The sequence below is a fragment of the Euphorbia lathyris genome, chromosome 4, assembly GCF_963576675.1.
Source record: "Euphorbia lathyris chromosome 4, ddEupLath1.1, whole genome shotgun sequence".
Lineage (NCBI taxonomy): Eukaryota > Viridiplantae > Streptophyta > Magnoliopsida > Malpighiales > Euphorbiaceae > Euphorbia > Euphorbia lathyris.
In genome coordinates, this window is record NC_088913.1 from 25,947,850 (window position 1) to 25,972,111 (window position 24,262).

The 24,262-nt window shown below is 32.6% G+C and overlaps 1 protein-coding gene across 2 annotated transcripts; it reads right to left on the bottom strand.

The window, feature by feature from the left end:
• Nucleotides 1–736: 736 nt before the first annotated feature.
• On the bottom strand, nucleotides 737–20,866 carry LOC136226800 (MADS-box transcription factor 23). 2 transcript variants are annotated; one of them, XM_066015456.1, is made up of 9 exons: nucleotides 20,812–20,866; nucleotides 20,414–20,598; nucleotides 12,911–12,989; nucleotides 3,016–3,077; nucleotides 1,732–1,831; nucleotides 1,592–1,633; nucleotides 1,434–1,517; nucleotides 1,060–1,211; nucleotides 737–983 (listed from the first exon to the last, which is right to left on the bottom strand). In XM_066015456.1, exons 2-9 carry the CDS (start codon nucleotides 20,593–20,595, stop codon nucleotides 968–970), a joined length of 717 nt encoding a protein of 238 aa, XP_065871528.1. In that variant the 5' UTR covers nucleotides 20,596–20,598; nucleotides 20,812–20,866; the 3' UTR covers nucleotides 737–967. The 2 variants fall into 2 exon arrangements, with proteins under 2 accessions (XP_065871528.1, XP_065871527.1); XM_066015455.1 differs by having other exon boundaries at nucleotides 1,592–1,651.
• Between the last annotated feature and the right edge of the window lie 3,396 nt (nucleotides 20,867–24,262).

Sequence of the window (24,262 nt, forward strand, 5' to 3'; positions counted from 1 at the left end):
TTCCAAGAGGCAAAAATCAGGTGCCTTAAACATCAATGAGGGTGGAGCGGGCGGCTCTCTACAAACGTTAGCTGATGTTCAGAAGCCCTCTATCTTTCAACATTTTCTTGTAAGTAGCTTCAAATGTTCCTTTACTTTTGCCTCTTGTGCCTTTACTAACTTTTTATTTTTGTAATATAGTAAGAGAAGCCTCGCCTGAGTCGTTATATATATATATATATATATATATATATATATATATATATATATATATCTTCAAGTTTAGGATTTAAGTCGTAGAAATTCAGATTTTATGATTTATAATTAACACTTCGATTAATATACTAACAGTTTAGGATTCAAGATTAGGAATACGATTTAGGAATAAGAATGAAATTGATTGGAATTGAGAGGATTTAAAGAGATGGAGAGGGTTGAGGGGATTTATAGAGATGTAGGGGATTTAGAAAGATTAAGAGGAATTTAGAGAGAAATTGAGTTAAATTTTTGAAACATTTAGATAAATTTAGAGAAATTGAGTGGAATGAGGAATCATGCATGTTTTCTTTACTTGAATTTCTACTAAATGCATGCCCTGTAAATGTGAGTTTCTAGAAGGAACTCAAGATTATTAAGATGAGAAGTTTAGAAATGTTGTTAATTTTCACTATATATGTATGGATCTAACATTATGAATAAGCAGTTCAAATTCATTAGGCACTCTAAATTTTTAAAATAGGAGTTGTACCTTGGATCATATCAAAACCTTTTCCATTATTGCATAAGTTTGATCCAGCCAATAATTTACATAAAATAAAATCTAAAGTCTAATTTATAGAATATAACATGCCATGGACAATTGCCATTCTTCTGGAAGACATTTCCTATAGATGGCATACAAATGTCATTTTGAGAATTTGAATTTTGCAACACCGGTGCAAGTTAATCGGTAGATAACTGGTACCTTATGATGACGTTTAATGATATGTTATTGCAGTCGTAATCTGTTGAATAGTTTCAAAAATAAATTTAGTCAGTTGCTCAAGAAAAGTATTTCTCAATAGTGACAAGATAACTTACCCCAGTTTCATTGACTTTGGTGGTGCTTCGTTGGTAATAGGTTGTGGTTGGCTCAGTTGTAGATTAATTGGGGCATGCAAGTCATAGCCATTACTTAAAATGTATGGTGAGTGGAATTTGTTTGCTTGACTCACATCTCTTCCTCCATGAACCTGATATCATAGGTATCATGTCAGGTTTTATATCTTAATGGCCAATCTTGGTTTGCTCATGTGATCTTTAACTTTATTCGTTAAATCTACTAATGCAGGGGACATTCTTAATATAATAGTTGAAAATAGGTCCCTACTTGATAAAAAGAGTTGAGTTTAGAGTCAATTAGTTGGCGAATTATATATATATGATTTAGATACATATGGTGCCCAGAGGAATACCTTCTTACGCAATTCTGCATTTTCTTGACTGATGAGATCTACTTTCTTATGCAATTTCGTATTTTCTTCATAAATGTGATTCCCCTGCAAAATAATCAAAATTAGAGTTTGGAAACAAGAACTCTACAAGATGTTCATTTCTAGTATTTGAGCCAAACCTTTCTGTTTAGTTCTTTGATTTCATCAATTAACATTTGGTCCTGCAGAAACAAAAAGATCTATTAACAAATACGGATGTAATATATTTGCACAAAAAAGAGCAACCTGAATATATTTGTTTATTGATGGATTTCATTACCTTTCTCATTCGAACACCTTTTAGACTCATCTCTAGTTGATTTTCTAAATTTTGTAGGTCTGTGGCACTTAAACCAGAAAGTTCTTCTCCCATCAGGTGTCTGCATATGTCAAAACTAATAGGTTATATGCTACCAAACATTCCATGAGAAGCTTTTATATTCTTGTAAAAGATATGGGTGATTTGAGATATGCATGGTCAGTACTCATTTATAGTTTTACAATATATTCCTAGTGTAGAACCCTTAAGTGACTCGTAGTCCATGTGAGAAAGCTAGTTTTAACATCAATATGTCTTCTTTGATTTTGTTAAGTTCTTTTATATATTGGAAAAGGTATCTTATTGGAAGTAACATCACAACTTACTATTCTTTAGAGGAGATATGTATATTGAGATACATATGTTACTACAGGCTGGCCTAAGTTTGGAAGTCCATTTCATTTTAGAAATAGCTATTTTCCTATCTTTGATGTTTCTTATATGTCTTATAAAGTCAATAATTTCATTGCAGTCGACAAAGAATCTGTTGTGTTTGCTTTGATACCATAATTGGAATACACTTGAGGCAGTAAATCATGTTAGGGTCAATAGTTTGGAGTTTTCTTCAGTATATTGGAATGCTAAATAAGAAAACCTAAATTGCAAAATCATAATTTGGACATCGATCATATACTTTTTAAGGTATGGCTATTAAGTATTATGGTTTCTGTGACTAACATCATCAGATGCTTCAGATCAGAAAATCTAATGTGGCTTCACCAAAAATATCAACCGTTTTAGAACCTTTGTTATTGGGTATTAATAAGCTTATTAGGAAGTTCTTTTGAAAGTTTATATAGTCAAGAGTATTCGTGAACTAAAGAATCTATTTAAAGTTGTGTACTAAAAAAAAGAATGGCATATTAGCAATGTAGCACCACTAAGCATTAGGCTTGCTTGTTGGAGATCTCAAATTGTTTTAGCTCACTAGATTTGGTAGTGGAACAAATTATATTCTAGTTGGAATAACTAATATCCAATAGATATATAGTCACATTGAACAACAAATGCCTAATCATGCTAGGTTGTTATAACTCACTTAAATGCATTATGATTGCAAATTAGTATTGCATTCTTTGCTATATTGACTATTATATATCATATTCAGGAAAAAATCATGGCAATGGAAAATGCATAAGAATATTTTGAGAGTTAATTGTTCTTCAATTAGGATGAAATTATAAATATCATTATCATTAGCTTCACATTTTTGGACTCTGCTAATTACTTGGTGATTGATTGTACCTATTGCATTCTTGCAAGTATTGTAATTCCTTCCTCAAGCTTGTAGCCTCGTTTTGCCAAAACTATAAGAACACGGTAGAATCATCATCAAAATAACGACATGCCTAGTATTAATTTAATGACTTCAAAAATAAAGCTAACCTAGTGTTAGAATTATTAAACAATTATCTTAGCTCTAAGAAATGAGTGAGGAAAAGAAATTAGAAAAATATAAAAGCAAGTGTAAGGAGATTTTTTGCTTGTCGGAATTTGTTAGAGATAATAATAAAAGCTATTGTTGGCCTTAACTATCACCTTAAGCTTTTGGTTCAAGTGGTTCTTTGACATGGTATTAGAGTCTCTTAGACCAAGTGGTCGAGATTTCAAATCCTGACAACCTCATTCGTTGATTATATTTCAGGTGGTTCCTTGACAAATTTGAAGCTAAAAAAGAATAAAGAAACTAAAGGATAAAAAATGGAAGGCAAGGCATCATATAGAGTTAATAAAGAAAGTGCAAGTTTCAACATGGAAAGATTACAAGGAACAACTTATTTATATGGTGAAGAGTTGTCAAATGATACCAGTCATCTCTTGGTCAAGCACAATCACATGGAGGAATCCTACATAATTTATGACCAATATCGAGCGAATAATAGACTTACAACCTCCCACATCTCATTGACCCATGGGTAATAATCAACTCATAAAATATCCAACATGGTATTAGAGATTATTTAGCTTAACAATAAAAAGTGTCTTGGTGGACTAGGTTAGCTAGATAGATTGAAAAGGCTTATTGAGGAAAACCAGAAGAAAGAACATCTATAAGAATTGGAGATGGACATGCCTACTCTCAGTGCACAGAACTAATGATTATTCAAGCTAAGAAATGAGCATCCATGTTTAAGAAAAGAAACTGAACCATCTACTAGATCTTTTATGAAAGAAACACAATCATCAAAATTCTCAAAGAAATATGATATATCCGAAGCATGATTGCTAATAGCATTGACAATAATAAGATAATCAAATTGTATAGGTAACCATTATTCTATATCTAATTTAGAGCTTCACGAATAGCGGAGTTCTAGCTTTCTTTCATACCAGGCTCTTCCTTTTCTTCTAAGAAAGCAACTAACGCTTTCCCCAATGCAGTCCTTTTAGAGAAGGCTTGGCGGGTAGGCACTTAGACTCCTATGAAATAGACATTTTTCTTATTTGTAATAATGATAATTTATAGACTACTAGGCTTTATTTTGCTTATTCACCCTAGCCCCACGCGTGCATTGGTCCGATGTCTTGAACTTTTTCTCTTCAAAGAAGGGAAATAACTAGCCTGACGCTCGATAACCTCTTAGACTAGACAGAGAGGGTTCCCTTCTCCCGCATTTAGGAAAGTCCTTTTTTTTTGTAAATGAAAGAAGCAAGGGTCAATGTAATTGAGGGTGAGAAGGTTCATGAAACCACAACTGTCGCATAAATATCCGGTACGCTTTCCCGATGTCAATCCAATCCCGAAGATGCAAGTCTTTTTCTAACGTCCCACCGGAAGGCGCATAAGAGCTTGTTTTCCAACCGCGGAACGACCTAAAAAGCCATTGAATGATTTTACCTTGTGTTGCAGCACCGACTCCATCACCATCGCCATCTTCAAATCGTCAAAAGTTATTGGATTATCTTTTCTTTCTTTTTGGAGCTCGATGAAAGTAGCTGCTAACAAACCAAGAAGTTCACTTTTCCTTCCATGATTTGTTGTTAACAAAGAAAGAGAAAACTCCAACATGGAAAGATTACAATGAACAACTTATTAGCATAGTGAAGAGTTGTAAAATTACATCAACCATCTTTTAGTCAAGCAGAATCAAATAGAGGAAGCCTACATCATTCATGGACGAACTCGGAGCGAATAATAGACTTGCAATCTCCCACATCTCATTGACCAATGGATGATTAGCTCATAAAAATTGCAACATGGTATTGGAGCTTATTTAGCTTAATAACAATAATAATAATAATACATGGCACACCCTAATTATAAGGTCTTTGCGGACTACGTCAGCACACCAATAGGCTAGCTAGATTGAAAAATCTTATTAAGAAAAATTAAAAGAAAGAACATCGGTAAGAACCAGAGATGAACATGTCCACCCTCCCCGTGTAGACCTAGCAATGACTGCTCGATCTAAGAAATGAGCATCCAAACTCGCTGGATATTTAACAAAAGAAATAGAGCGATATACTAGATCTTTTAAGAAAGAAACACAACCATTAACTATCTCAGAGAAATAAGATATATCTGGTGCAAGATTGTTAATAACATTGACAACAATAAGACAAATAAATTGTATAGGTGGCCTTTATTCTTTAACCAACTTAGATCTTCACGAATAGCCATGATTTTTTATGTAGTTGACTTGAACCACCATTGAAAAGTGGCATTAATTGTTGTTAAACGCAATTGTGATCTCGGAGAAGAAAATCCAAAGAGTAGTGTCCCTCCTCCCAAAAAATCCCAGCGTCTAGATCTACATTATAGTAATTCCTACCTGCCACAGGTTTCCGCCACCTTTGTACAAATTGAGATAGAACCAAGGAACTTCTACTTATTATACTTTGTGCCATATGCCATTAAACTGTGTTTTAAACAAACCACCTAGATAGGACCCTCTTAGCTTCCCACATTGCTTTATTTCGATGACACCAAATGCTCCAAAAGCAAACATTAATTCACCTATTTTCTCAAGAGAAACAAAGTGCATCAAATTTAAAAACCATCCAATAAAATTAACCTTGGCCTTCACTGTAGAGGCATATGTTGCAAATAATTTTTTCCTCCATAAATAATATTTTTTTATCTTTGGTGGAATCTTTAACGCCCTAAATTTATTCCAATTCATTGGATTCACTCTAACTGTATGAGAGTGCAACTGGTCTATAGCCATTGGATAACTCTATTTAGCTGAATTAATTCCTAGTCTATTCGTTAACTAGAACCAAGAATATGCTAATCCAACCTTATTAGAATGGAGTAAATTAGACGATTATCATGGTAATTAAAAATAACATTGACAAGTTTAAAAAGCCAAGAACCATTTAGACGAAGGAGAAATAATACGTCCTCTGAAGGGATGTTTCCACTGAATGAAGTTAAAGTTCTCAGATTCGTTGGCCTAGGAGCTAAGGACTATTCTAAATATGGATGTTGTCACCATTCTCAATTTTATGGCTAAATTGCATTGACGGTCACTGAAGTTAAAGGTCACTCAACTTCATTTTGTTTTTATGAAGTCATTGAACTTTTCTTATATTGTGTAATTAATGTATAATATGTTGTAGACTGTAGAAGATCTGTTACAACATATTTAGGTTGCTTTTAAGGTAAATGTATCTGGTAAAGGTGTCTAGGCTGCTTGTAGGGTAGAGTTGTCTCACTGCCATTAGGGGTAATTTCAGATGTATATATATGTGTGTGTTCATGTAAGATAAAGATTATAGAAATACCATATATAGAGAATTTACATGGTATCAGAGCTTTAGGTTTTCTGGAATAAATTTTTTAGTTTTGTTTTGTGGGTAGTATTTCATAGGGTTGGGTCTCTTGAGTGTATTTCAAGACTTCAATTTATTTCACCACTCCTCCCATCTATATCCTCTGCCTCCGACCAACTCCTCCCTAGAATTTCATTGTCGTTCTTGTAGCATGTTCTCCCCACGCACCGCTTGTCTCATTCTCCGACGTCCTCACATTCCAACTCGTGATGCCTCCTCTTCGACTCCGGTTGGCTATTTCGGCATCAGAATATCATTTTCGACCACCCTGTACATCGCCTTTGTTAGGAAAGTCTTCCTTTTGCATCCGACTCTCTCTTGGCTTCTGTTGTCTATTGTGTTTAATTGTGGGATTTAAGTGTATTGTTTGGGATTTGAGTATAGTAATGCTATTTAAAAAAGGAAAATTACCTTATTAGTTCAATTGCAGAGGGAAGTGAAAAGAAAATTGTCACTAAACTCACTTTAGTCTTTTCTAAAATTACGGATAGAAAATTAATTGGGAGTCAAAACTATACTCAGTGGCAACAAACCATTCGTAGGTTTATCAATAGTGATGACTTAGAAAACCATTTAACTCGTAATCCCCCATCTAAAATAAATGTTGATGCTCGAAAGAAATGGTTAATGGAGGATTATAAACGGTTTAATCAAATTCAAAGCACTCTCGGTCCCATTGTTCATGATGTTGTGACTCATTGTGAGGCTGTCAAGGAATTATGTGAATATCTGAAGTTTCTGTATGCTAACAAAAAGTTTATGTCTCATCTTCATATGTTATTGTTAAAGATTTATCATATAGAACAAAAAAATCAATCTCTTCTGCAATATTATACTAAAGTGAAGCAGGCATATGAAGAAGAGAACATTATGTTTCCTATTGTGCCTGATATGAAATAAATGCAAGCATAGAAGGATCAAGTTGTTGTTAAGAGCTTTCTGACGGGCTTATGTCTTAATTATGATATGGCGCGTACACAACTATTGACTAGTGGGACACTCCTATCTTTCGTGGAAGTCTATTCTTGTTTACTTAACGTTTGTAGAGATGTCATAATGGCTTCTGGTACGTTGTCCTCTAACACACTCGTATTGGTAAGTAATGCTAGTCAAGGTCGTAAAGATGGAGACACTACTCTTCCTAGTGGCAACTGTACTTCCCCACTTACTTGTTATCATAGTGAGGGAGAAGGGCATGTCAAGAAAAATTGTTGGAAATTGCAAGGTAAACTGCCCTAGTACTCGGGACAGAATGCTCCCAAGAGATCTGCAAATATAGCAACTCAAGGTGCAATCGTACCAAACCCATCCTCCATCACTATTATGCAGATGTGGTTTCTCTGGTTCAACAATTATCTGTGACTTGTGATGTAGAACAACCATCAACCTCAACCTCCACTTTGGCTGATAGAGGCAATCATGCTAGATGTCTATCCACCTCCTCTCGTAGTTGGGTCATTGACTTTGGTTCTACAGACCATATGACTGGCAATACATGTATTCTTTCCTCTTTTCAACACCCGGTCAATTTTTTTTATCTGTTATGTTAGCCAATGGCTCAACTGTTTCTGTAATTGGACAAGGGACCGCTCGCCCAACATCTACTATTCCTTTATCATTTGTTTTGTGCTTACCTAATTTTCCTCTAAACTTGTTATCTGTCAGCCAACTTACTAAGACTCTTAAATGTTGTGTTATCCTACCCATTGTCTTTTTTAGGATCATGGGACGAAGAAAATGATTGGTAGAGGGAGCTTGGTGAATGGATTGTATGCTCTTGATTCAACTTATGGACAAGTGTTGAGATCCATTGCCTGCACAAGCTAGTCTCTTTTACAACTTCACTGTGAATTTGATCATCCTTTGTTTTCCGTTTTGCTGAAGTTACATCCCAGTCTTCTGCAGAGTTCTACTCTAGAGTGTGAAGCTTGTCAATTTGCTAAGCATCATAAAGATTTGTATCGGCATCGAATCAATAAGCATATCAAGTCATTCTTTTATTTGGTGCACACTGATGTATGGGGCCCGTGTCTTGTTGTCTCCAAACTTGGTTTTCGTTATTTTGTAAACTTTGTGGATGATTATTCTTATGTTACTTGGCTTTATCCTATAAAATATCTTTCAGAATTGTTTACTATCTTTTGTGCCTTTCATACTGAGATTCGCCAACAATTTAACAAATCTAATTATATTTTACAAAGTGACTATTCTAAAGAATATGTATCTAGCAATTCCCAGTCATATCTTTCCCAGTATTGTACTATTCATCACATTTCTTTCATCGTTACCCCTCAGCAAAACAATGTGACTGAACATAAGAATTTTCACTTACTAGAAGTTGCTCGAGCACTGTTGTTTCATATGTATGTTCCCAAAGCTTTTTGGATAGATGCGATTTCGAGTGCCTATTTTCTTATCAACCGAATACCCTCTTCAATCCTTAACGGTCAGATTTCATATTCCCTTCTTTTTTCCTCATCTTCTTTGTTTCCACCCACACATCGTGTTCTTAGGTGTACTTGTTTTGTTCAAGACACACAACCACAAGTCTCCAAACTTGATCCCAAATCATGTGCATCTTTGTGGGTTATCCTCGGACTAGTGTCAAGTTCTTTCTATGGTTTGGTATCAACTTTTTCTGTTAATTAGTCAAGTTCTTTTGACGATGATTATCTTGTTTATACTGTAAGTGAGGAGGTGGTTTATGTTCCTTGCAAACCGGTTGTACGTCAAGTTTATTTCTGATGCGTTGTCACTCAAGTACTGCAACTTCTTGTGCTCCAGTTGCTAGTGTTTCCTCTCATGATTCGTCTCCAGATCCTTCCCCATCTTCAACTCCTAGCCTTCACCTTCCTATCCCTCAATAAAAAGGTACTCGCCAATGCACTTACCCAATTTTTTCATTTGTATGTTATGATGTGTTACCACCTTGCTCCAATTCTTTTATGGCCTCTTTAGATTCTGTTTTTGTTCCTTCCTCCCTCCCTCTCTGAAGCACTGAATCATCTTGGATGGCTTAAAGCAATGCAAGAAAAAATGCATACTTTTGAACAAATCATACTTGAGATCTTGTGTCTCTTTTGTATCACAAACATGCTATTTGTTGTCCATGGGTGTTCAGTGTCAAATTCAACCCCGATGGTTCTATTGCTCGGCTGAAAGCTCACTTGGTTGCAAAAGTTATGCTCATACTTATGGCATCGAATATTTAGAGATAGTTTCCCCTGTTGCCAAACTCTCCTCCGTACGATTGTTTGTTTCCTTGACTGCTACTTACAACTGGTTTGAAAATGTGTTGTGCAACACCTATACGTAAGAAATGATGCTTAAATTGGTATAAGTTCTTAAAGGATTCACATACTGACCTAATATTGTTGAGTGATTGATTAGGACATCTAACGAGGTGGTTGAGTTAGATCCAAGAACTCATGTTCTGTCAATGATTGAGGAAAATTGCATTGGAGATCTATATCATGTCACAGCAGAGAACCTGCAGGCTGCCGTCAGAAACATTTGTTAGTGAACTTGGTTACTCCAGGAAGAAGTTATTATACATTAGTTCATATGGCATTTACTCATGAAAAGCATTAGATGTTCGAATTTATAGAGGCCAAGGACATTTTGCCTACAAATATGTAAAGGGGGAAGCTTATGTTTACAGGTATCATATACTGAATAGATTCTATGTTAGCACAGACACTTCAAGTTAGTAGCATTTCTACGTTTCGTGTCCATGTCAGTGTCCGTTTCATGTCGGTCTCTCTATTTTATAAAGGTTATGTTTTAGAAATAACCTTTCCCGTGTCCGTTTCTATGTCCATATCCATTTCTGTGTCCCTGTCCGTGTCCGTGCAACATAGGATTCTGTTAATGGCAAGATTTTTCAGGTTAAAGCTCGTGTAGCATTGCTAGCGAGTAACAGGAGATTTTAAGATCTGTAACTCGTACTCGAGTTACAAACCTTGTGATACTTAATCTTAGCTTAACAATAGGAGTCAGATGAACATCTGTGGTTCATTTTAGATCTTTGTGATTCAGTATCGGCTACAAGTTCATTTTAGATCTTTGTAAGATATATTCTGGGCAATGTCCTCCATGTTTAGATACGTCTATAAACTTCGTGTGCAAATATCTGTTGCTCCAAGTTTGCATTTCTCTCTGAATCAACCTTCATTTGACACTTTTGAGTCATATCCTTTTAATGCAGTAAACTATGCTATTTGTATGCCCTTTTCTGTTAAATGTTGCTACTACTTGACCATATGAAATGAGAAGGGTTTCAGAGATTTTGATAGTGCTTCTGACAGCAGAGAGGCAGGAGATTTCAAGCTGAAATTTGACGGTGGAATGGAGCGGATATTGGATATCATCTGCTGGTGACTTGAGCTTTCAGTTGAAAAACTGATTTAGATATTCCCTACTTGCTCCTGACAAGATCATCTTTTCTTTCGGCTTGTAGTTGCCCCTATTTTTCTTTTCCTCAATGGCCTATGTCTTTCCTGGCTGGTATAAATAATCTATAGATAGATTTACCTTTCATAGATATCTGGAGTCCCATATCGTTTGATTATTGATGACAATCATATTTGGTTGGTATCGTGAAATAGGATTGGCAATTTCTGACACGAAAACACGATTTACAGAGACAACCCGACTAACACACGATTGACATGAAAATAAATTTTCTAACATTTATAACATATGGTTCATATATATGAGATAACATGATTTTGACACGAAACACGAAATTGCCACCTCCTGTGATATGACAGCTCTCGAGCCATCAAGCTAGTATGAGACAAACAGGTAAGAATGTAAGGACCATGTTCGGAATGGGTGGCGCCGAAGTAGAAGGCCTGAATCTGCCCTAAAGCATGATGATGGTTAGGAATGAACTGAATGCCATGTTGGAAATGATGAAAAAGAGACTGTGGCTTATTAGTAAGATAAGAATCCATAACATACAGTTGCATTTTAAAGCAGTGAAAGTTGGATTTTGGCCAAAGCAAACAATATCTACGTAAGATTGGGGTATGATGTTACAAAAAAAAACGTCTAGAAGGCTTGGCATAGGCTTTAAGGGGCTCATTTGGGTTCGGGAGAGGGGATTATCAGGCATGAATGACAGATGAAGCGAGTTTCCTTCCACTGATTACATGTTTTGGTTGATATCTAGAGGTCCACGCAAGTCTGTCCATAATAGTATCCTCAACCATTTCAAGGATCTTTATTCACCAGAACTTGTTATTTTTACAGGTTGTACTTCTGGACAGTCTTTCAGAAAGGTTCTTACAATGTTCGAACAAAAAAAACTGCTTTTTTTATTAACTTAAGGAAAGGGAGGAAGGCTTTACGACAATATTAGATAGTATAGATATCAAGTTGATTGTTGAAATGATAATTGATACAACAGAAGAAAGGGTCAACATGTGTTAAATGTCTCATATTGTTTATTTGGAGAGCTACATAACTCCTTATGGGAGAAGTAACTGCCTAACTGCTCTTGCTTGCGTCGGTAATCAGTTTCGCACTAGGTTACATCTGACCGAGAATGGGTCAATATTGAGATCAAATATCGGTTACATCTGTCAGAAATTAATATAAGATCTAAGATTTGGCCTTAACGGTCGAGGGTTCGAGTCCTTGCAACCTCATTAATCGTGGAATTAAAAACACATGGTAGGATATGGGCATGTGTTGTGCACGCTACAAGCTCAAAGGGTATTTGCGTGTGGAGGTGTGTCAGAGATTAATAAAAGATCTATGATTTGGTCTTAACTATTAGCTCGATCTTTTAGTTCAGTAGATTCCATGATAACATGGACTGAAACCAATAAGGTTATGAAGGAAAAAGACAACCATCACTATGTTACTAAGCTCAACTACGAACCCAACTGTGCACATAACCTCTTAACAGGCCAGTCAAGTATTTGAAAGAAAATTCACCAATGGGGGAGAATACGGTAGCATGCCTACTTAAACAGACTCAAGATTCAATGATATATTTGAAAAATATTTCTTGATTAAGCACATTCTGCAACTATTGCTATTTCTATTTCTTTCATGTAAATTCATTGACCGAGCTCCAGGATGTAATATGATCATAAACTAAAGATACATGGGTCAATATTTGACTCTCAAGACACATTTTACAGTTTGTGACTTGATGCATCTAATTAATACAACACCTTCACTATGTGAAACCTTCATTTGATGGCTAATGGCCTGCTATTTTTATTGTGTTTCTGTTTGCTAATTCTGACAGACTACGGAAGTTGCGGGTTTCGCAAATCTCAGAGAAAATTATGGAAACTGGGAAACTTGGAATTTATTTAAAAGCAGAGAAAAAGAAGTAATTACGTACTTTGAGTTCTGAAGCTGGATGCACCAGCTGATTACTTTCCTCTTTCTGCTTGTTGTACCGTTCAATAATTGTGTTCATACTGAAATGGCAACAAAGTAAAAATAAATATTATGATTCTGCATGTCATATATGCCATTTTACAAGCATATATCATCGAATATAAGATATAGGATGTTTGTGCAAGTATTCATTTTACTTATTGAGATGAATGTGTTCAGTCTCATTATATTAATTTGTAGTTTTGTAACTTCCTGTTTTACTCATAAAGAAAGATAGAAATACAGTTGATATAAGAATATATATTATATGAGTTAATATTTTGAAACCACGAGCTTTATTATGTTCAATTATGTGTTTAACCCCATCTCCTATCAACTTGTAGATTTACTATTGTTACAAAAATAAATACTTTGCTTGCAATAGTTAGATTGCAGTAGTTTTGTAACTTCCTATTTTACTCCATTAGAGCATCTCCAACAGCCTCTTCAATTGGCTCTTAAGTTAAAATTTGAAGAGGGAGAATAAAAAATCAGCTCCAACAGCCTCTTAGTGGCTCCTCAAATCACTAAGAGTCTTTCCATCATCTCTCTCCACCTCTTAGTACCTCCTAACTTCATTTTTTATTAGTAATTTATTATGGATGAGTCTCTGAGATGATATATCTTAACCACTCTTAATATTATTTTTAGAGAGCTCACTAAGAGTCTCTTGGACATGCTCTTAGTTTCTTTTTCTATTTAGATTATAATTAGGGAAAAGATAAAAAAAGAAAAAAAAGAATTTTTTTTCCTGGATTTACAAATAGAGAAATCAATGTAGTACAACGTAAGCAAAATAAGTGTAAATTACAATTCTTTCTCCTCTTCAGCCTTGCAAAGTGTTTTAGGTTCCAAGATTGGGGCGTATGTTTAAGATGAAGTGCCCAATATTACTATAAATAAGGCAGATTCAAGTCTGTCCAAGAGCAAAACATCATAGGCTTCCTTTTCCACCTAGGCCCTTTTATTACATTACAATGTAACAATGAAAGTTCTAATGTAATCAAAATTGTTATGTGAATGACCATTTGATTGATAAATTGTAAATAATTAATGAAATCTAATTATTATTACAATAGTAATATTTGCTGCGTTAAATATAGTTATAAAATTTTATTCATACAATTAAAATTAACGAAAAACAAAAAAAAATGAGAAAAACGTAAAAATACAGAAAACATTCGTAAAAAAATACGAAAAAGATAAAACTAAAAAAAAAGGATTGAATAACAAATATTACGACATGAAAATATTATATGTAACATTTTTTATTCAATTAATTATCCAACCTAGTGAATTTTGGTACTAATATATATGTAACCAAACTAGTGAATTTATGTTATTTATTCTCACCTTTTTATAGCTTTAATCATGTATTTGTAACTATAAAAAACCACAAAAAAAAATATATACGATTAATTTAGTTGTATGCTTATACAAAAAGAAAAGGATATATCTGCATAGGAAGATTAGGATGTTTATATACAGTAGTGCTCACCTGGATCCTGAATGACCAAATGAATTTGGTCATCCACCGTTAGATTCAAGCTTATTAGAATCATGTGGTAGAAATTCAAACCATGCTTAGATTTAATAAGCTTGGATCTAACGGTAGATGACCAAATTCATTTGGTCATTCACTATGTTTATATAATTGTGTGGCTAACCTTTGCAGTTTTATATTTGTTAATTTTGTTCGTATTTCCCGTTTTTTTGTTTTTTTTGTGTTTTCACGTTTTTTCATTTTTCATATTTTTATGTTTTTCCTATTTTTCACGTTTGTTTCTCATTTTTTTAATTTTTCGTGTTTCATATTTTTTTCTCATTTTTTTGTGTTTTTCAAGTTTTTCCACTTTTTCCATTTTCATTTTTCCTTGTTCTTCGTGTTTTTCTCGTTTTCTGTTTTGCCGTTTAATAAGAATTGTGGATAATAAGTATTAATAATAAAAATAAAAGGGCTAATAGTAATGAGAATTGATGTCTATTTTTTGTATAAGGCCCATAAGTTTGTAAGGGAAAATTGAGTAGTGTAATTGGGATTCCATTACAACAAAAACAATATACCTAATCCATGTTTGGTAATGAACATCATAATGGACATTCCATTACAACACTTATTACGGCATACGAAATGAGGTCTTAATTCATGAACTACAACACACGAACTACAACTTAGATGTTTAGGGTCCTTATCAAATATTTCCATATACATACATGTGATAACTATTTTCTTTAGTTGATCATTTTACTAGGGCCACTTGGGTCATTTTGTACAACATATATGAAACATAGGTCTTTAATGCTATTGAAAATTTTATTAACATGATAGAAAAACAGTTTTGGGTAGAAATGAAACAAGTTAGAAGTGACAATAAATACTAAGTACGTATTTAACATTGCTTTTTTCAGGTCCTAAAAGCAGCATATGGTAAATGAAAATTTGGTTTCCTTAAAAGTTGAGAAAGCTGTTTTTTAGGAAAAGCTACAATTTGCAACTTTTAGGGAACATAAGTGTCACAAGTTATCAAGAAAGCTGATATTAATTTCTTTTTTTACAAAAATAATCATAACTTTTAATATAACTTAATATTATATATTTGTTATTTCTTTGACTTTTAGAACTTTTATTTTGTTTTTACCAAACACCCATCAATATTTTCCCACAACATCCAACACCCTCCCCCTAGTAGGTTATATTGAGCAATTTGACATTGTTTTCCCATAACCTAAAAGCAGTTTTTCCAGTTACAAGCAGCGTTTGGTAAATACAAAATTGCCTTTCTGGAAAAACTACAGCTATAATTTGTAGCTTTTAGAGAAAGCAACTTTTACAACTTAGGAGAAAAACTGATATTATTATTTTTTTACATAAAAATAGTCTTAACTTTCAATATAACACAATATCTATATTTTTTATTTTTTATTTCTTGACTTTTTCCCACAATCAACTTTTTCCTACAACACTTTCCCCCATCACATTGTATTGACACAACAATACAAGGTGTATAATTCATTTTCAATCCAAAGGTATATTGCATTAAAAGATCATGCACTTCCTCAATGTTATAGTTGAGAGAAAACATAGGCAGTTGCTCAAAATTGCTAAAGCTCTACTATTTCAATCTTCATTACTTATAAAGTATTAGGGGGAAGCTATATTTTTCTCTAATGCTATTGTTAATGATTTTCCAACCAAAGTGTTCCATTTTGATCTATTATGTGGCAAAGCACCAGATTATACAAAGTTCCATATTTTTGGTGATACCTTATAACGATACATTTCCTCTTAGAACACATCTTGTTGATTTATAGGTTTTTCTAAAGGGGGGAAGGGTTATAAGGTGTTGAATTTATAGACAAAGAAGATACAAGTGTCAAGGGATGTATTGTTTGAAGAAACTACTTTTCCTTTTTCTATTACTGGCAAAAAGGTGGTAGATGGTATCATAGAAGCATTACTACAAAAACCTTTTACTCCCGATTTCACATACTTCCAAAGTTATTCCTTCTAGGACTTCTTTTCCAACATCTATTCCTGTTGAGACTGAGTCTCATAACTCTGAAAATAGAAGGACATCTAGCAGCGTTAGCAAGAAGCTTACAAGGTTAGAATACTTTGTGTGCAAAGTTGATACTTATGTAGAGCTTCCAAATATATGATCTTTCTCTTTTAATCACACTTCCTTCATTTCCAACATATCTGAAACTAAGGAACCAAAAAGTTTTATAGAAGTTTGTTAGGATCCTAGATGGGTAAAAGCTATGAAAGACGAGCTTGAAGCATTAGAGAAGAATAATACTTTGGGAGTCTATTTCCTTGCTACCAAACAAGAAAACCATAGACTCCAAAGGAGTTCTTAGAGTGAAATTCAAACCCAATGGTGAACTAGAAGTTTCAAGGCCAGGTGATGCGGCTGAAGAATTGACTCGCAAGTTCTTGAAACAATTTGCTAAATTTTAATTTAGTGGCAGTTTAGAAATTTCTGAGTCTTTTTTAGTTTCGGGTTTTTTTTTTTTTTTTTTTGAGTTTTCAGAGCCTATTTGGGTGGAAACGGGCCATCCAAAATGAATCACATCATTGCATTGTGGTTGGTCTTTTTTGGCCGAATTCATTCGTTAGGCCTCCGAAAATGCAATTTACTATTTTTTTGGGTTTCTTTGTAATATCTAGCTAAGTTTTTTCATATTGCGTAGAAAACAGTCATCTTGCTATTTAAGAAGCATTTTACAAATGTAGGAGACAACTTTTGACATTCCATAATACTATTTGGCCTTTTCCAGAATTCTTTGAAATTTGAAAGTTGATTAACGGGTATTCGTTCGTGATCAACGTTTGTTAACGTTTGTGATATTCTTGATGCGTCACCAGGTCACTGGCTAAAGGTTACAATCAGATCCAATGAGTTTATTATCATGAATCTTTTAGCCTTGTGGCTAAGAATGGGACTGTTAGAGTAACATTGGATATTGCTTCAACAAATCAGTGATTATTCACCAAATAGATGTAAATAATGCATACTTGCATGGTTCATTGGAAGACAACGTATTTTAACACCTCTTGCTAGATATGATAAATTTCCTTAAGGGAAAGTTTGCAAATTAATCAAGTCTTTATATGGACTAAAGCAGGCATGCACACATTGGCACAAGGAAATTTCTAGTACACTGGTTAGTTTTGGTTTCAGAAGATCAAACTATGATCATTCAAATTCATTAGGGAAGATACAAGTTATGGTCCAACTTTTCTTGTCATTTACATAGATGACATACATTAGTTATAAAGTTCTCCTGGACATCAGATCCTTGAAGTCAAAAAAATTCTTCATCAAGTTTTCACTATTAAGGACTTAGGTCGTATAAATACTTTCTAGGCATTGAAGTTGCCAGATCAGAAGTTGCTTGTTCACAAAAGGTTCTAAGTCATCATGCTATATTACATGCCATGAAGAACATGGGAGTTATGCAGAAGTTGTTTGTTCACAAAGGCTTCTTTTGATTTATATTATTAGGTTTCACTCAAAGCCCTAGTTTTTATTTTATAGTATGTGTATTTTATCAAGTAATTGATTTATTAATATTCAAGGAAACAACATTGGAATTGGAAGACTTCCACATTAAATCATACTTCAAGGGTAATTTTGTTTACTGTTTTATGCTGCTGTTGCTTTTAATGTTAATCTGTTTAACAACCCTAAAAGATTCTTTCCACATTTCCAGAAAAATAATAATTGAACTTACTAAAATTTTCGCTGGTCTGATTCCTAATATATTAAGACTTTTGTTCAACATACACATAGGCTATATAGTTGTAATTTTGTGTTTGTATCTCTTATGAAATCAAAGAAAGTGATGATCATTGAAATGCAATGCAATGCGATGTAAATTTTAATTCATCCATGTAATTTTAATGGTGGGGAGTGGTATGATATTGATTTGAGGGTAGTGTAGTGTGAGAATTTTTCTGTGATATTAATACGGGTTGAATACGGTCTTGAGAGGGACGCCACGATAGAAGGTTTGAGTAAGTAACAACTCTAAGGGATTGTGGGAGGAAAGATAAACCGAATCTTACATCGAAAAATTGAGAGAAAGGTGTTAGGCTATAAACTGCGATGTGATGTGTTTCAATAAATGTAGATATGTTTTAAAAGTGTGAGTACTATGAGATTTGATCCAAAATCGACAATATCTACATGGTATTGAAGTAGGTTGTTACATATAATAAAGTTCAAGTTAATCAAAATAAGATGAGACCATAGATATGGTTTTTGATGGAAAAGATAAAAGGTATTGTTATGCAATTAGTTTTGACACTCGTTTCTTGTTTTTAAGGGTAAAAGCAGCAAATAAGGTATAAGACTGCTTTTAATTCATTTTGCTGTCTACTGGGACATTGGCTATCCGGGAGGTATTGAACTGGTTATATCGCAAAGAGTACCCATATCGAGGTTCAAAGTGATTGTCATGTGGTTGTTAATGCTATTAAAATAAAAAACTGGACTTATCCCATTTTTCTTATATATGTCATTCTTGATTGTACTATCTGTTTTGTTAGATGTTCAGCTTAATATTGTATGTTTAGATCTCCATATCTTGTACATCTCAGCTTGTATTGTATACAAGTAATACAATGGTATCCCTCATTGCCATTTCTCATATCTTCCTTAGCAAACCTACTCATGACACAATTTTTATTTCAACTTTAGCACATTAATTTGTGCCCCTAACTTATTTTTCTTTTTTTTTTTTTAATTTCACACAAAATATAACCCTCTTTAACATTGCATGTTGTGAATAAAATCGTCAAAGAACAGTCAAGATTTGGGAAAAAGAAAACACAGAATCCGGATTGAATTTTATGAGCCAAAATAACAAGTCTTGTCAAATACTAGAGAAGCTCTATTATGATCCCGATCCACCGGACCTTAGCAATGAAAATAAGATTAATTTCATCTTAACCAATCATTTCTTAATGAAATGTATGTCTTTTTTTTTCATCGGCCCGGTCTATTGCACTCGATCCAGTTATCTGATTTCGCAAGCTCTCATAAATGGCAATGAAGGATACCTTAATTTGTATACAAGCTGAAGATCATATATATATACATATACACAAAAGAATACAAGTATATCTCAGTGATATATCTTCAACAGTACTAAATGGTTAATCACAAGTCATCTATGCCCTTACCAGAAGTGGCCTTTTCTCTTTAATAAGCTTGATTACATAGATAAACTGTAAAATGAGATGCAAATACTACTTAATTAGAGCTTTTTAAGAAAAGTTTTAGTAGTCATTCACCATATTTAGATTGAGACAAAAGTTCAATAACCACTAAAGAACAATTAATATTTGATGTACTATTGGATAAACAACCATAACACATGATTACTGGTCAAAATGTTTAAATATTCCAGACATATTTCATCGGTTTCTCAACAACTTACTTCTTCGTTACTTGGAAATTAATCAGTACTATAAAAGCCAATAGATTAACAGTTAATCATTCTTAGTTAGCTTATTTCTCAGTAAAAAAACTCAGACAATAAAGCACTTTGATTAAACATAAAACTTTTGAAAAGCACATTTAAGATTAGAGATAAACCTAAATGAAAAACAAATGTTTATAATACTCGCGGGAGTAATACACTCGACCAATAAGATCGACAATGAATAAATATCTTCTTGTGTAAATTAGGGGTAATTATTTAACCAAAGGAAAAGACTTCATCTGCAGATACTAATAATATATGAACTAGTTTAAATAACAATCTGACTAATCTGACCATCTTTACCCTAATTATCTGAATATCACATGCTAAACTTAACCAAGTTGTATACTTTATTCATATATTTTCAGTTAAAACATTAAATTGTTTCTCATTTTTTACTTGATTATATAAAATTTAAACATGTATTAAACTCTAAGTAATCTTATATATTGATTAGAGATAGAAATCTGACCTAGAACTTGCATAATCATAGAGCTTCCCAGTACTGGAAAAAATAATGACTCCAACTTCAGCATCACACAGGATTGAAAGTTCCTTAGCTTTCTTCAACAATCCATTTCTTCTTTTGGAGAAAGTAACTTGCCTGCTCGTCGAATTATCGATCCTTCGAATCACTATTTTTCCTCTCCCCATTTCCTAGATCCAAGAACACATCTCAGAAAAAACAGCTTTCACTAAATTTCAACAGAAAGACTCAAAATTTAAGTCAAACCCAAGCTAAAAATTTCAAAACAACAAGAAAAAAGACTGAAAATGGATTAGGGCTGAAGATGTGTAGAAAAATAACATAGGAAAAAATCCAAAAAAAGAAAAGAAACAAAAAAAGGAAAAATTAAAAATAAAACTTACTTGTTTTGAGTTTAGGCTGGAAGAGGAAAGCAGGAAAAATAAAAGGCTGAAAACTAAACAAATATTAAGACAGCAGAGTCTTTATATGGAAACCTTAAACTGGTTTCTTTCTTAAACTAAAACCACTTGGCTGTTTTCTATTTCACACTTCTTTCCCTTTTTCTCCGAGTACATAAACTTACTATACTCGCTTTCTCGAATGGACAACTGTAACCTTGGTTTTTGGACCACTGTTAGAGAATCTATGAGACGGGGCGGAAGACTGTTATGGACAAGCGTCGGCTGTTAATAGCGAGTAAGATGATAATGTAGTCGAGCAAGTGTAGGAAAAGGCCATCCTCGTACCGGATTCGTTGGTGGTTTGATAATTGCAAAAGTAATTGCTGTATTAGGCTTATAGATTATCGACACGTTTTCTTTCCTAAACCGAGGGCGCTATGAGCTCATTTGCTGTATAAAATAGTTTTTTTTTATACAAATAGAAATTAATTATTTAATTTATTCAACAGCAAAAGGAATTCGTAATCAAACATATCTTTTATTTTTTTTAAAAGTAAGCTAACATTATTAAATCTTTCTGATAATGGCAAAGAACCTTTTTTAGGAGATACATGGTTAATCAATAAGATTTTATTTACCAAGTTGTTTTAAAATAAGAATATTTAATTAATATTGTTATCATACACCTAATTCAAACTAACATAAACAATATATACAAAATTAAAAGATAAATATTTTTTTAGATCCATTATCTTTTCAATTTTTACTAAGTTGATCTTTCAATCATAATTGCATACATTAATGAAATAAATAAGTAAACAACAGTAAAAAAAAATAGAATAAACAAACACCTACTAAAAATTATCAAAGAAAATATTATTAAATCTTACAGACCGATCAGATTAAACTTTTGGATGAATAGTCATTGTAAATTAGTGTTCAGTCTAATAATATAAATTATCTTACAATTTAAGAGCCCATATTAACAAAAAAAAAATTTAAAAGTTCATAGACTTCTACCACTACAAGAAAAAATGTTATCACTGACGGCAACAATCCATTGGTGATGGACAAATTTGCATCAGTGATCATTATCATCGACGGAATTCCGACAGATTCACCTGTCTCGGTATTGACCTCATAGGTAAGCAGCTGCGAGAAATTTCTACCGATGCAAAAAGTTTACCGACACAAATTGTAGTCGGCGTTATGCGTGAAATTCTGACTAATTTTAGTAGGTGGTTGTCGGAGATTCCAACCCACATGTGTCAGTGATTTATTTTCTGGAATATTTATATAAATAATTCACTGATGGATAATGCGACCAAAATGCGTTGGGAATTGTAAATCATTTTAAATTAATTTTATATTTTCTTTTAGTCACTCTAATATATATATATATATATATATATATAACTGTAAATAAATGCGATTGACAGATGTGTCTAATTTTTAAATACGTCTGACAGCTATGTCTAATTTGAAAAAAATTTGCGTGTTTGGATATTAAAGTTTATAAAAAATATTATTAAATCTTATAGAGTGATAAGATTAAATTTTTTGGATCAAATAGTCATTGTAAATTAATGTTAAGTCTGATAACATAAACCATCTTAGAGTTTAAGGGCCTATATTAACAAAAAAAATAATTGTTATAGGCTTCTAAGTGTTTTTTTTTGTCGTCGTCGTGGTCATCATATATATAACTGTAAATAAATGTAACCGATAATTGTGCCTAATTTAATTTTTTTTTTGACATGTTGAGATATTAAAGATTATAATAAAAAACTATTATTAAATCTTATAGACATACAAGATTAAACTTTTGGATTAAATAGCCATTGTAAATTAATATTCGGTCTAATAATATAAACCATCCTAGAGTTTGAGGGCCTATATTAACAAAAATTTGAAAAGTTCATAGGCTTTTAGATTTATTTTTTAATTATATATATATATATAATTATAAATAAATGTGATTCACATATGTGTCTAATAAAAAAATGTATTTTCATATATTAAAGATTATAATAAAAATATTATTATAATTTTATAAATTTTTTTGTTCAAATAGTCATTATAAATTAATGTTGGATCTAATAATATAAACCATCTTAGAGTTTGAGGGCCTATATTAACAAAAAAATTTAAAAGTTTATAGACTTCTATGTTTATTTTTTAATTTTATATATATATATATATATATATATATATATAACTATAAATAAATGTGACCGACAGCTGTGTCTAATTTAAAAACAAAAAAATTGCATGTTCAATGTTAAAGGTGATAACAAAAAAAAAAATTCTTAAATCTGATAAGGTTAAGCTTTTGGATTGAATAGTCATTGTAAATTAATGTTCGGTCTATATATATATAACTGTAAATAAATACGACTGACAGCTATGTCTAATTTGAAAAAAAAAAAAATTATATATTTGAATATTAAAGATTATAAAAAACTATTATTATACGATGAGATTGAACTTTTGGATTGAATAGTCATTATAAATTAATGTTCAGACTAATAATATAAACCATCTTTAAGGGCCTATATTAGCAAAAATTTGAAAAAAGTTTATAGGCATCTTTTTTATTTTGTCATCCTATACATATAATCGTAAATAAATGCGATTGACAGCTGTGTCTAATTTAAAAAGTATTATTGGATTGCGTGCTCATGATGCATCTCAATTTTTATTGGACAAATAAAAAGAAGACATAAAGTGATTGACCAACTGATTCGCAGTCATTAATACACATTACCCTATTTTTAAAATATATCAGAAATTGAGATGCGCTTCTTTCCTGTATAAATTTATCTCTCTCACCATGAATATGTAACTACATATGAAATCAATTTTATCAAAGTCTTGGAACTTTCATTTCTTCAAAATTTTGTATCCGTACTAGTAGTATGAGATTAAATCGTACAAAATGGAATTCATGTATATATTAATAGTGGTAACAAGTTCATAAAGTGAAGAAAGAATAGATGAGGTTGTTGGTTGGTCTGCCAATAGTATTTTATATAGTGAAATTGTGAAAAAAGTGAACTATTTTGGGTAAGAAATAGAAAGATGATCAAAGGTTTCCAAAAATGGTAAATGGATTAAGTAAAAGCAAGTTGCAAATAGTTTCTTGTTTCAAGGTCGTTAGTTGGAAGTTGCAACTGTCAGCCATCAAAGTTCCCATCAAACTTCTTGTAAAATTCTTAAGAATGTAAAAGGACAAAAGGAATATCAATTTACTACTATCAAGTAGTGCTACTTACTTCGCCTAAATGGAATCCACTTTTTCACTTTTTAATTTGTTTTGGGAAATTGTATAGCTAATTTTCAATTTAGATATCTAATTTTGTTTAATTAGGGAGTTATATAATATATGTGAGGTAATTCTCTCGCTTCAAAATATACCATTTGAACAAGTTAGAACTTTGTTTACATGCTA